Consider the following 12,368-nt stretch of genomic DNA (forward strand, 5'->3'; position numbering starts at 1 on the left):
ATACCGTTCAAGCTTGGAACGGAACCCCTGGTCCTCCTGACTCCACCAGAGGCGTGGCCAGCCACCAACCTAGGCCGTTAATCTTTACATCTACACATACTCTACAATGAAAAAAGTCTAGGGGCCCTATTTGTCAGTGCTAACCCCCTTATCCCTAAACATTTTTGCCATTTTTATAAAAATGACTAGCCGATTTACATCAACATGTTGTGAGCTTGTAGATAGGCAATTTGAACATTCAATTTTTTTTTTCAAAATGGTACAAAAATTAAAAACTAAAGTTTATAGAGCCCCATTGTGAACCCGGACATGTTGAGTATACCAAAGTTTTATGTTAGAAATGTTTAGTATGGGTCCCCAGCATGTAGAAACTGCCGGATGCTAACTTGCATGTTGAGCAATTTTCATAATTGGCATAATATGTGCCAATGGCATAATATAGTTTGACAATGGCTTAGAGCCATTGTCAAACTAAAAACTAAAAATGTCCTCTAATCTAAGGATCTGGAGACTGCGATACTGTGATACACTTAATTTCTTCCCATATTGATTACTGTAATTCCCTAGTCAGTCATTCTTTTGTTTAGAATACAGCCGCTAGTCTCCCCTGCACTGGCCTCTTTTCACTGGCTGCCTCTTAAATACAGGATCCAGTTTAAGGTTTTATAATTTGTTTTTAAAGCACTACATGGCCTGGCACCAAAATAATATTCTGACCTCCTTTGTACCTACTCTACTACGGTCTGTTCCTCGGTTATGGTTACAAAATAAGGGTGACCTTGACTTCTATCATTCTGCCCCTAGGCTTTGGAATAGTTTACCACTTTTATTATAGGTCTTCCCCCTGAACTGAGTCTTTTAAATTCCATATTAAGACACACCTTAATAAATGATGCGTAGCCTGCGGAGTTAGTTCAGTCAGACATACTCGAGGGGGTTCATGCCGTGCTCAAAGGCGCATACTATACTCAAGGGGTTGACATGCTGCATTACTATGTGGGTGTACAGTAAGTGTGTGCAAGTCCCACACGTCATTCGCTGATGTGGCAGTCAGCTGACCAATTAGACGGGCTACTTAAGCTCACTAGACTGCATGCTCTTCCTGCCTTCCTCTGCATATGGTTCCTGGTTGTTATGTGATGTTTGCTCCCAGCACCACCGGTGGGCTCTGTTATTTATGCTCCCCATGGGGGTTTTATGGCGCAACGTTGTACTGTTGCGCCTGGCGAGCTTGTATTTGAAAGATTGAATGTAGTTAAGTCTGTGGGTTTTTATAAATATTTAACCTATGAGTATTAAATTTAATAAAAAGGAGCTTACTACAAAATAATTACTACAGGTACTTTTTCCATTTCCTGAAAAGTAATGGTTTTGGACATACAGTACAAGGTTTCCACGCAATATCGCCGTACCAAAGGTCAAAGTAAACAGCCATTGATGTCCTAGTTTGTTTGTTAATGTATTCGTCTGAAGCAAGCCTCTCTACACATCACTGGTATAATTAATTAGGATCAAAATAGACCAGAGAGAGTTCCACTCACAGCTTTTTGTGGGCCAAGATGCATACACACAAATTGGGTCATCTTTACTCTTTCAGAGCTAAAGCTACAATCTGTAAGCTTTGTAGAGCAGTGGTTCCCAAACTTTATTCATGTCAAGGACCCCCAAATTGACACTAATTAGCCCGCGGACCCCCATTTGAAATGATATGCCAGGGACCCCCATAAATTAAGATTTCTACAGCTCTAGCAGTGATTCTCAACCTGTTTAATTTCAAGGACCCCCAGTTTGATATGCATTAGGCTATGGACCCCCATTTAATGGTATTTCTATCTCTGAGACCCCAATTTATATTGTAAAATCAAAGTTAATTTAACTCTGAGGGTGTACAAATAGAACCAAATGGACCCATTAGGGTCGCATCCCTAGTGTCAAGACCGGATGATGGTTGGTCACCCCAGCTTTGATGGAAGGATTGTCTATCCATGTGGCGCTGTAGTCTCTGTCTATTTGTGTTGTTGCAGGCCTCCTAGATGTGTGCAGCTTGTGTCGTGGTGACTCGGTGTACTGTATGTGTGTGGGGGGTAAGCATGAAAGCGTTGCGTTATAGTTAACCAGGGTCACTATGACACTTTATATGACAAAAAAGTGTCAGCTTGTAACTCTAAAGTAAACTAAAGGTAGAGTCAATTATGTCACCACTGGCATACACAGCCCTGCATGTGTGGCTGACAGAGTCAGAAGCACTTCCGTATGAACAGGGACATTACAGGACTCTCCTCTCTAGTAGTCTGGATTGACAGTACGGTCAGTAGGACGGCGGTAATGCATTCACAAAAATATTAAACAACAATTGTCAGGGAGGGAGTGTCTACCTTGACCTAGTGCCAGTGTGCACAGACGGTTTGGCGCCGATTGGAAAAAGTGGTTTACGAGATGAGCCCTGAACATACAGGCAGACACACACAGGGGTGAAAACGTAATCTCTCACCCGGAGATAGATAATTGGCCGTCCATATTTGACAGCGAATATGTCACGGAGAGAAAGAACGAGAGAGAGAGAGATAATCAATAGGAACATGAGTGGGGATTGTCAAACTCGTGGGAGAGAGGCCACGAACTTACAGTAGCGATTCAACGATGATCAAAGAAGTTACGAAGAGTGAGGGAGAGACTCCCAAATTCAAAGTCTTTCCTGCCTGCAGCAGAATGGAGCTTCTTAATCTGCACACAGGCTTTGATCCCACAACAACACAGTGGCACAAAGCAGTGCTGAACAGAAGTCAGAAACTCCAGCCTAGTGATAGATTGATCTACAGTGACAGTCAAACCTAAGTTTACATAGCTCTCATTCGTGCTCGTATAAATGTTTTATTTAAAAATCTTAATTATTCATTATAACCTGAGATGTGTGGCGAATGTGGTCACAGTAATGGTTAGTCAGTGTTTTAAGTTTTAAGTGGAAGTCAGGCTGTAACTCATAAATTTAGACCGATATTTAGGGGAGCTTGACTTATTGCCAGTGACCAATAGAGAACGTGTTGAGGTCGCCTGGTTTAAGAAGTGACCGTCCGGTCCGGTCGTCATTAATACTGGATGCTTAAAATGAATGACTATTTTTATGCGTGATAGGTGAAGAGTTATATGAGGGGTTATATTACAAAATGCTATGTATACAACTTTGAAAACAAAAAAACAAAACAACCTTGAATTCAGTTTATTATTCAGTATCCGTAAAACACATAAAATAACTTATTGTCTATCTATTACACACCCCATGAAGCCTTGAATTCATTGAGATTTATTTTGATTACGTTTTATTTATTTTGGAACATTGTTTCATGTAGTTATCAGGAACTTTTTTCTACCCCTTGCAGAGCTGCACGCATATTATTACATACTAAAATGACCGACTGTTTTTTTTTTTACCAACTGTGCCACCGTGCCCCCAAAATGACCGACTGTTAATCTATCAATTTGAAACTCTGAGATGATGGGATCATTCGGTCACATTTGCACATTCCCAAGAGTTAACCCATGAAAACCGGGAAAGAATCTGTGTCATTTTAGATGTTATGTTGTTGCAGATTATAGCAGATATATTACAATACTGTAATCTGCTATTTGTAACATCTTTGAAAAATCTTGAAGGGGTGAGAACTGATTTAGAAGGCATTTGTAGAATCGGTCTCAGCTCTTGTAAACGAACACTCTGTATTTTACTGTGCAAAGCTGAACGGGAGAGGATGGTGAGAAACACACTCATCTCCCTGTCAAGTTCCTCTGCAATGAAGTGTCTGGAGGCAAAACACCAGACACTGCAGACAATAACAGCAAAGCCTCCACGGAAGGCCCACGTGCTATAACTCTCTGTAACACGACTATATTATGCACAAGTTCGTTGCCATGCTTTATGGTTCGTCGTTACATTATTTTACTATTGTGGGCAGAGGGAGTTGAACGAGCGACACTCGCCGCTCCTTCAATAACCCAACGTATAAGCACTTCAAATCGATACTTGACCTGAAGTTCCCCCAGGGCTCTATACTAGGTCCTACACTTCGGCTCTACATTAAAATGTCTTCGCCGAAAATAGCAGATCTGCAATCTCACAATGCGTCACAGCACCCCCGGATAGGGATGCTAGGGTTCATGTGGTTAAGTACCCTGGAGCAAGGCACTAGTGGGCACGTGGTGCCGTGCCGCGCAGCACCATTTGCTTTTGTTAAATGGCAAATTACCGTAGCCTACGCTCTATATAGCCTACGATATGTGAATGCTCCCTTTTATACTGTAATGCAATTTCATTATGTAAAGTTAAACCTCTTTTCTAATGGAAAACTAAATTCGTTATACTGGTAAGTTCTGAGGGGCACTAGCCCCTCCTATGTCCAGCTTTGAGGGTTTGTGTAATAAACACAAACAAATTGTGATTGGCTGGAATGAGATGATGTATGATTATAAGAGCGCCCCTCACTTCACACAGTATTGTACTTAAGTAGACAATTTTGTTTTACTTTTGAAATGAGAACTTTTATTTTTGGTACTTTTTGATGCCAATACTTTTGTACTCAAGTACATTTTGAATTCCGGACTTGTAAAAGAGTATTTCTACATTGCATTATTGACACTTTTACATAAGTGAAAATTGTGAGTACTTTTCCCACCACTGCACAAGCCCGCCGGGCCCCAACGGGACCCTGTGACTGTGGGTTGATTAGACCCTTTGGCTGAGGCCAAAGCTTGTATTAATAGATCAGGCTGGGGTCAGCCTCGCACTCAATGAACTTCTGTTCTGTCCTCTCACCGACAATGAAATGAGGGAAGTTCAACGAGTCCGAATTATGCTAGTACAGTGAGTCTCATCTTGTCTCTGAACTCCCAATCTGAGAACCCATTGTCAAAAAATTAAGGAAAAACAGTGTGAGAGAGATTTTCTCATTTCTACCCTCAAAAATCATTAAACAAAAACAATTGAAACGACAAACAAACAAATCGAAGAAATGTTATAAGTTTAAAAAAATATATAATTAATAAAGGGACACAGAAATGCGTCCGTGAGCCACGAATGGGTCGCGAACAGTGATCCAATAGCGGCATAGACAGTGATCCTATGCCCTCTGCTCCGTTACCTGGGCAACCTGGCACTTCATCTCTGCCCACTTGACCTCCCAGTCGGCCTTGTCGTTGGCATAGGACTGCTGCAGCTGGCAGCGCCTGTTCTCCTCCTCCCTCAGCTCCATGCGGAACTCCTCCAGGAGGCCCCGGAGGGCCTGCAGCATGCGCCGGTTCTCCCCCAGCTGCGGACGAGAGAGAGGTCACACCAGACGGTCAGGACACATGTACAGTAGAGAGAGGTCACACCAGACAGTCAGGACACATGTACAGTAGAGAGAGGTCACACCAGACTGTACAGGACACATGTACAGTAGAGAGAGGTCACACCAGACGGTCAGGACACATGTACAGTAGAGAGAGGTCACATGTACAGTAGAGAGAGGTCACACCAGACGGTCAGGACACATGTACAGTAGAGAGAGGTCACACCAGACGGTCAGGACACATGTACAGTAGAGAGAGGTCACATGTACAGTAGAGAGAGGTCAGGACACATGTACAGTAGAGAGAGGTCACACCAGACGGTCAGGACACATGTACAGTAGAGAGAAGTCACACCAGACGGTCAGGACACATGTACAGTAGAGAGAGGTCACACCAGACGGTCAGGACACATGTACAGTAGAGAGAGGTCACACCAGACCGTCAGGACACATGTACAACTGGAGCAGCTCCATCAGCGCACAGCCATGCACACACATGCAGGCATGCATGCGCAGTATCAGGTAACTCAAAACCAAATTCAATCATTTCAAGCTTTTGTTACTTTTGGTACTTGAAAATTGGAAAACCAGAGACAAAATGAAGATGTAAACCTTTCGTCAAAGCATCACATTGACTGTAAAAAAAAAAAAAGAAGAAATTCTGTACAGTGGAGTTGTGGCAAAAACAAAATCAAAATATACATGACAAAGCAGAAGCACTTAGAGCTGCTAAATAATGCATTCAAGCCGGAATATGTCCACACTTTCTTTTGTCCCCCCCCATTTCGGACAGAGACTAAGTAGACCACGATGGCATAGAACGTTTGTGGATACATTAAAAACTGTGACATAATATTATCCCACTAACTGTTGAATACAAACGCTGTACTGAATGGAACGGAAGAACACTGCCTCCTTTGTCCTCTGTGGCTACAGTGCAGTGATCGTCTGCTTTTTGTCTGAACAGCGTACAGTACATCAATGTGAGTACAGTGAGTAAAGGAATCGCTGCCTTCCCGATGCTATCTAGGTCGTCACTCTGATTTGCATACTGCGCCAAACTAAACAGCACTAATGAAACATTACTTTGTGCTCAATAACAATAGGCAACATGTAAAATTAATTCTTTGTGAAAAAATATTCAAATGCAAATGCATGTACCATATTACTCATCACTGCTATGTTTCTGGGAACAAATACAGCAAGATCTCTAGTAGAACACTTCTGGAAAACATTCCACCTTCATACTTCAACTTTTTCCTAACGAGGGGCGGAACTCTAATGGCGACTTTACAAGCAAGGTGACAAATGCGTTCCAGGTAAGCAGGAAGTGAAGCGTACCTGTCTCTGGTGCTGCAGCAGCCGTTCGGGGGACGGCAGCAGGACCACCGGCACCGCCTCACAGATGTCCCCCCCTGGGGTCTGCGGGGTGCACAGTCTGATGTCCCCCCCTGGGGTCTGCGGGGTGCACAGTCTGTCTTCTCGCTCTGGCTCCCCTTCCACCGGATCCATCATGGAGCCCAGCTCTGGAATACCCTCCAGCTTCTCCAACTGCAACGGAACAACACGTTACAACATGGCCTTGAAATGACCACTTTGGTTTTGGTCTAGTTCGGCTGCACAATAATTATGTTGGATTGAATGGGCTATAATGCACAGATGCACACAGAATAACTCTTCCTACTTCCGGGCCGCTTCCCTACTTCCTTCACAGGTGTTACCGATGATACTAATTAAAGCTCTGTTCCATTTAGTGTGCAGTGGTTCTCAAACTTTTTAATAATTCTGACACTTCAAATGGAATCAAATGGACCCATAAGGGTCCATTTGGTTCCTTTTGTACACTCTCAGAGTTACACACCCGTACGGGGCCATTTGGGACCTACTCAAGGACACTTTGAGACCCACTGAGTGTTTCCAGTGAGCCAACATGCACAATAGTAGCACCCTGACTCTTGACCAGAATGTAACAGAGCCTTCATTAGTATCAGTGGTAACACCTAGGTCAACCAGTCGGTATGCTAGGCGACAACAGTGTCTACATCATGTCAATGGAGACCACCTCCAAGTTACCACTGCGGATACTACTACTAGTTAAATTGAAGACTATTAACATACTCTAGTCTACCATATACTGTAGGTTGGTTTAAAACATTATCTACTTCATCCATTCAAATACGTCCCGGATTACTGATTACTGCTTTAATGGAGGCTTATGACGGGACAGGACAAAATGATAATCATTAGACTAATTGAATAGATTCAAAGCATCTGGCGCATGCACACGCACACGCACACACACACACACACACACACACACACACACACACACACACACACACACACACACACACACACACACACACACACACACACACACACACACACACACACACACACACAAAGGAGAAACCAATTAGCCAAACAATCAATGAGTCCTGTAATGCTACATATTTCTTCATCATGTGGTTGTGCGTGTGTGTGTGCGTGTGTGTGTGTGTGTGTGTGTGAGAGAGATAGAGAGAGAGAGAGAGATAAGGGGTGGGGGGGGCTGTGTGTGTGCTGAGCCTCTCCTTCCTGTCTGAAGTAGTGAGGAATCAGACATGCAGCAGGTTTTTTCCTCATCATTTTGCTCCTAAAGACAGGCTTGATTCTTGATTCTGACTTCATAAAGATAGCCTGATGAAGGCCGCATAGGCCGAAACGTTGCTATTTCCCTGTAAATAAAAGTTGGTCACTGCATTTGAAGACAGTGTGCGGTTGTTTTCCTTGTTCATTTTTGGGGCACCGTACCCTATCCTACGCACCTGTCGCCTGTAGGTGTGCAAAAGCTTTGCTTTTCATCCTTTGCACTGCCAAATAAAGCAGGGAAAACACAGAAACTAATCATGTGGCTCTCAGGATGTGCCTCCAATGTGGATCTCGTAATTCATGCGGCTATAATCGGGAGCGCGGCAGTTTTGGAAACCCCAGCAGAGTGTGGTGCTGGCCGTTTTTCTCTGCTAGCGGAGAGCTGAAATATTTTCAACTCGGCTGTTTGAAAGTACTTTTGGGCTAGTCACCGTAGCTTAGTTTTCATTTAATTTTCATTTCGTTGTCGTCAGTGACAAAAGGTATAGTCGATGAACATTTTTAGTCACGGTCTTAAGTCGACAACATAAACACTGGTGTTGCGGCGTGTGTGTGCGTGTCTGTCCATCCCGCCGTACCTCTGGGTGTGGCGAGGGCGGCGTGTCGTCGGCGGTGGGGTCCTGGCGGCCCGCCCCCCGGCCCCCCAGCCTCCAGTGGATGAGGATCCAGCGGAGCTTCATGTAGCACACCACCGTGTTGTGCCTGAACAGACGCACCTCCTGCTGCAGCAGGGAGCGCTCCTGGGCCCAGGGGACCTCGCCCCCCCCCATGGAGGGGCAGGGGGGCGGGGCCTGCAGGCCCTGCAGCTCCAGGGCCCCGCGACGCGCCTCCAGCCTGAGGCGCGCCTCGTCCTCCTGGAGATTAATGCATGGTCGTTGTCAGTCAGGCAGTGGTGGAAAGCAGCTAAGTACATTTACTTATATGTACTGTTAAGTACTGTTTGAGGCACTTTTACTTTACCGGAGTATTTCCAGTAAAGCTCCATTTTCAATACCTTTTACTACTACTCCACTACATCTCAGAGCAGGAGGGGGTCATCAATATGTTCGTAGACGGACATAATGTGTCCTTGGCAAGACTTGGTCTTGTCTGTGTCAATTTTTTTATTTTCTCTTTTTTTACACACCATTATAATGTTCTTATTTTGGTCATAAGACCCAACTACTGAACGTCAGTATCTGGCTTTTCTATCTAGAATATGTATGACACTGATTTACTACGACACTATGGCATATTAGGAGTCCAACTAGTAGTTCTCAAATGTTTCATTTGCAAGGACCCCCATAACTGAGTGTCCAAATGGACCCGTTACAGAATCAGCAACATACAACATACAGTTCAGTTAGTAACAAAGGAACATTAAAGTGTTCCAAGTGTTATCTGTGAAAGGACATCCGACCAATGACGGCGGTTATTTTACTGTACCTGGGATAAAGAACCAATAGCTTCCCTCTCCTCCTGAGCCAATCGTAGCCTCCGCTCGTGATCTAGACGGAACTGGATCTCGGAAGCAGACGTATCCCGCAGCTGAGCCCACAACCACATGACAGCATAGCACACAGTTACCCACATTAACAATGAACATCAACAACAATTTAACCCATTAAGACCTGAGGCTGATTTTACAAATGTCGTCTAAAATCCAGTTTTCTCTATGTCAGTTGTCTCAAAAGCTTTGGTATTTGGTTGCCGACCCCCCGATCTGAAAATATTTTAATCGAGGAACCCCCAGAAGCAAAGATTTGAGTAAAAAAAAGAAATATATATATTATTATTATTTTATTTTATTTTTTGCACAAATCTTTAACAGTTTTTTTCATATAAAACCGTATAATGAATGCTTTTTAGCTTAAATCTAAAACGACAAATATGCTTTCCCGGTGGTCTTAAAGTGTTAAATCAGTCATGATGGGTTAAATATCAGTGGTGGAGAGTAACTAAGTACATTTACTTAAGTACTGTACTTGAGTACAATTTTGAGGTACTTTACTGGAGATATAATAGCCGATCTACAAGCTCACAGATATGATCTACAAGCTCACAGATATGCTATTTTCAAAATATTATACATTTGAAAACTTGAAATGGGACATTATGCACAATGACTTGACTACTTTTACTTTTCTTTTTGGTAATTTAATTACATTTTGAAACCAATGCGTTTGTACTTTTGTAAATATATTTTGAATTCCGGATTTTTGCTTCTAAAAGTGATATGATAAAGTATTTCTACATTGCAGTATTGATACTTTTACTTAAGTAAATCAATTAAGTATTTTTTCCACCACTGTTGAATATGTAACAGCCAAAAAGTTAAAAACATATCCCGTGGAAGTCCATTGTAAAGCCATGGACTTTTAGAGTGAAACTTTGAAAACCAACAATCACTTGCAAGATCTGATCTCCTCAGTCACGAGCACAGATTCATTAGAGGACACAAGAGGACTTTAAATGCACCCGGTTTCCGTCAGACTAATTAGTTTGCTATTCGGCTACATCAAAGCTTTCTGATTCAACCCAACGCTATATAATTAATAATGAATAATAATTCATGCTGCGCTGGCAGCCATAGATGGTGGGACGGTTAATACCTCATACTGAGCTGAGCAGCAGGCTTATAACCTTATAAATGGGTTCTTAATCTATAGATGTGCTGAGCTACGGCTGAGCAAACTAATGACCGAGCATCATATAGGTTAGCACTTTTATTTGCTGAATGTTGAGATAGAAACGGAGATACAGGCAGGTGCAATTTTCTACTTGACTTCTTTCAACACAAAAAAAGGAAAATGCAGAATGGGAACTAGTATTTTAATGCCTATGGTGCTTTGAAGACTATAGAAAAGAGGGGGAGGGTCTGTCAGACACCCTGGACAATATAAAAAATACCCTCGCCTGTCATTTACAATTCATAATTACGGCCTGAAAATAGCTAGTTTGTCGTTGATATGCTTCCAATGCCGCCCGGCACTATACTGTACAGTAAGTAAGCCCATGTGAAAATAGATCTACAAGCTCACAACACGTCGCAAGGTTGAAGATCAGCTATTTTCACTACTTCTTAAACATTTGTTTTAAAATGTATGGAAATTATTAGATTTTTCTTTTATTTATTCATTATATGACTTTTTAAATTCATGACCTAGGCTCCGATGTAGCCTGACAGTGCGGCACGGGTTCGAGTCCCCGATCCCCAACGGAATTTGCTGCGTGTCACTCCCTATCTCGCTCTCTCTCCCCCTACCTGGCTTGCGTTATGAAAATAATAATAATAATAATTCCAGCGGTTTCACTTATTATGAATATGAAGAATCAACTGATGGTGAGAAAACGCTAATGTGACCACTGGTGAATTAGTACGGTTTCAAATAACACTAAAGAAAAAGACTATCAAATGTGAGTGACAATAGTGAATTATATCGTAAACAATACAGAGCGACCTCCCCGACAATATGGCAGAGACAGTTACTTCCGCAACAATCCAGGGGATGAGTACTCTATATACAGTATACAGTAGTAGATCTAATCCTCCTAGTTACATACAGTAGGCCTACAGCGCAGTACAGTACTGTATAGTAGTTCTAATCCTGCTAGGCATACATCCTTTCCTATTCATTTACTTGTACCTCATACATTATATACTGTGTATCCTCTGTTCAGTGTTGGAAAAAGTACTCAAATGTTTTACTTGAGTAAAAGTATCAATACTGCAATTCCGTTGTCTGGAATTCTAAAATTACTTGAGGAAAAGCACCAAAGTATTGGTATCAAAATGTACTTAAAGCACCAAAAGTAGAAAGTACTCATTATGCAGAATGTCCCATTTCACACATCTTCACATGTATACAAATCTTTTGAAAATAGCAGATCTACAAGCTCAGTGAGCTATAGATCAGCTAAATGTTTGTTGCCGAAATGTACATAGGGATTAAGTGGTTAATTCATGTTTTGTAATAATACAAAATCTACAATGTAACTAGTAACTAAAGTACAATATTTGAATCTGAGATGTAGTTAAGTACAATTGAAAGTATTGGAAATTGGAAATAAGTAAATGTATATACGCCACTGCCTCTTTAGCACGAGGGGAGGTGTCGGGGAGGTGTCTGGATCTCACATCCACTCCTGTCAGGACACTGTGTTATACAACGGTGTGCAACTTCTCTATGAAAGCCCATATGATGATGATGCAGCGACTAGCGAGCGACCACGGCCTGCAGTGTGCTCTGTGACTAAGCTCATTTATCGACCAGCAGCACAGTCATTGATTGATCCCATCGATGGATCCAATAAAACGCTGACACCGGCCACGGCTCATCACTTGCCCATGATGAGGCACGTCTTACAAAATATTAAATGGACATTCGAAAGATGAAACGGGAAGAAAAATGAAGGGTCAGTGACAACGAAATGTAT

At 42.5% G+C, this 12,368-nt stretch overlaps 1 protein-coding gene across 2 annotated transcripts in view; it reads right to left on the reverse strand.

The window, feature by feature from the left end:
• Positions 1 to 12,368, reverse strand: part of mtcl1 (microtubule crosslinking factor 1) — a 90,772-nt gene that overhangs the window by 17,250 nt on the left and 61,154 nt on the right. For both annotated transcript variants that reach the window (XM_080778360.1, XM_080778359.1), the window contains 4 exons: positions 9,378 to 9,479; positions 8,531 to 8,806; positions 6,663 to 6,872; positions 5,133 to 5,300 (listed from right to left, as the gene is read on the reverse strand). In XM_080778360.1, coding sequence (XP_080634486.1) covers positions 5,133 to 5,300; positions 6,663 to 6,872; positions 8,531 to 8,806; positions 9,378 to 9,479 — 756 coding nt within the window. The remainder of the gene's footprint in view (positions 1 to 5,132; positions 5,301 to 6,662; positions 6,873 to 8,530; positions 8,807 to 9,377; positions 9,480 to 12,368) is intronic.

The sequence above is a fragment of the Protomyctophum bolini genome (genome assembly GCF_963924005.1).
Source record: "Protomyctophum bolini genome assembly, chromosome: 12".
Classification (NCBI taxonomy): domain Eukaryota; kingdom Metazoa; phylum Chordata; class Actinopteri; order Myctophiformes; family Myctophidae; genus Protomyctophum; species Protomyctophum bolini.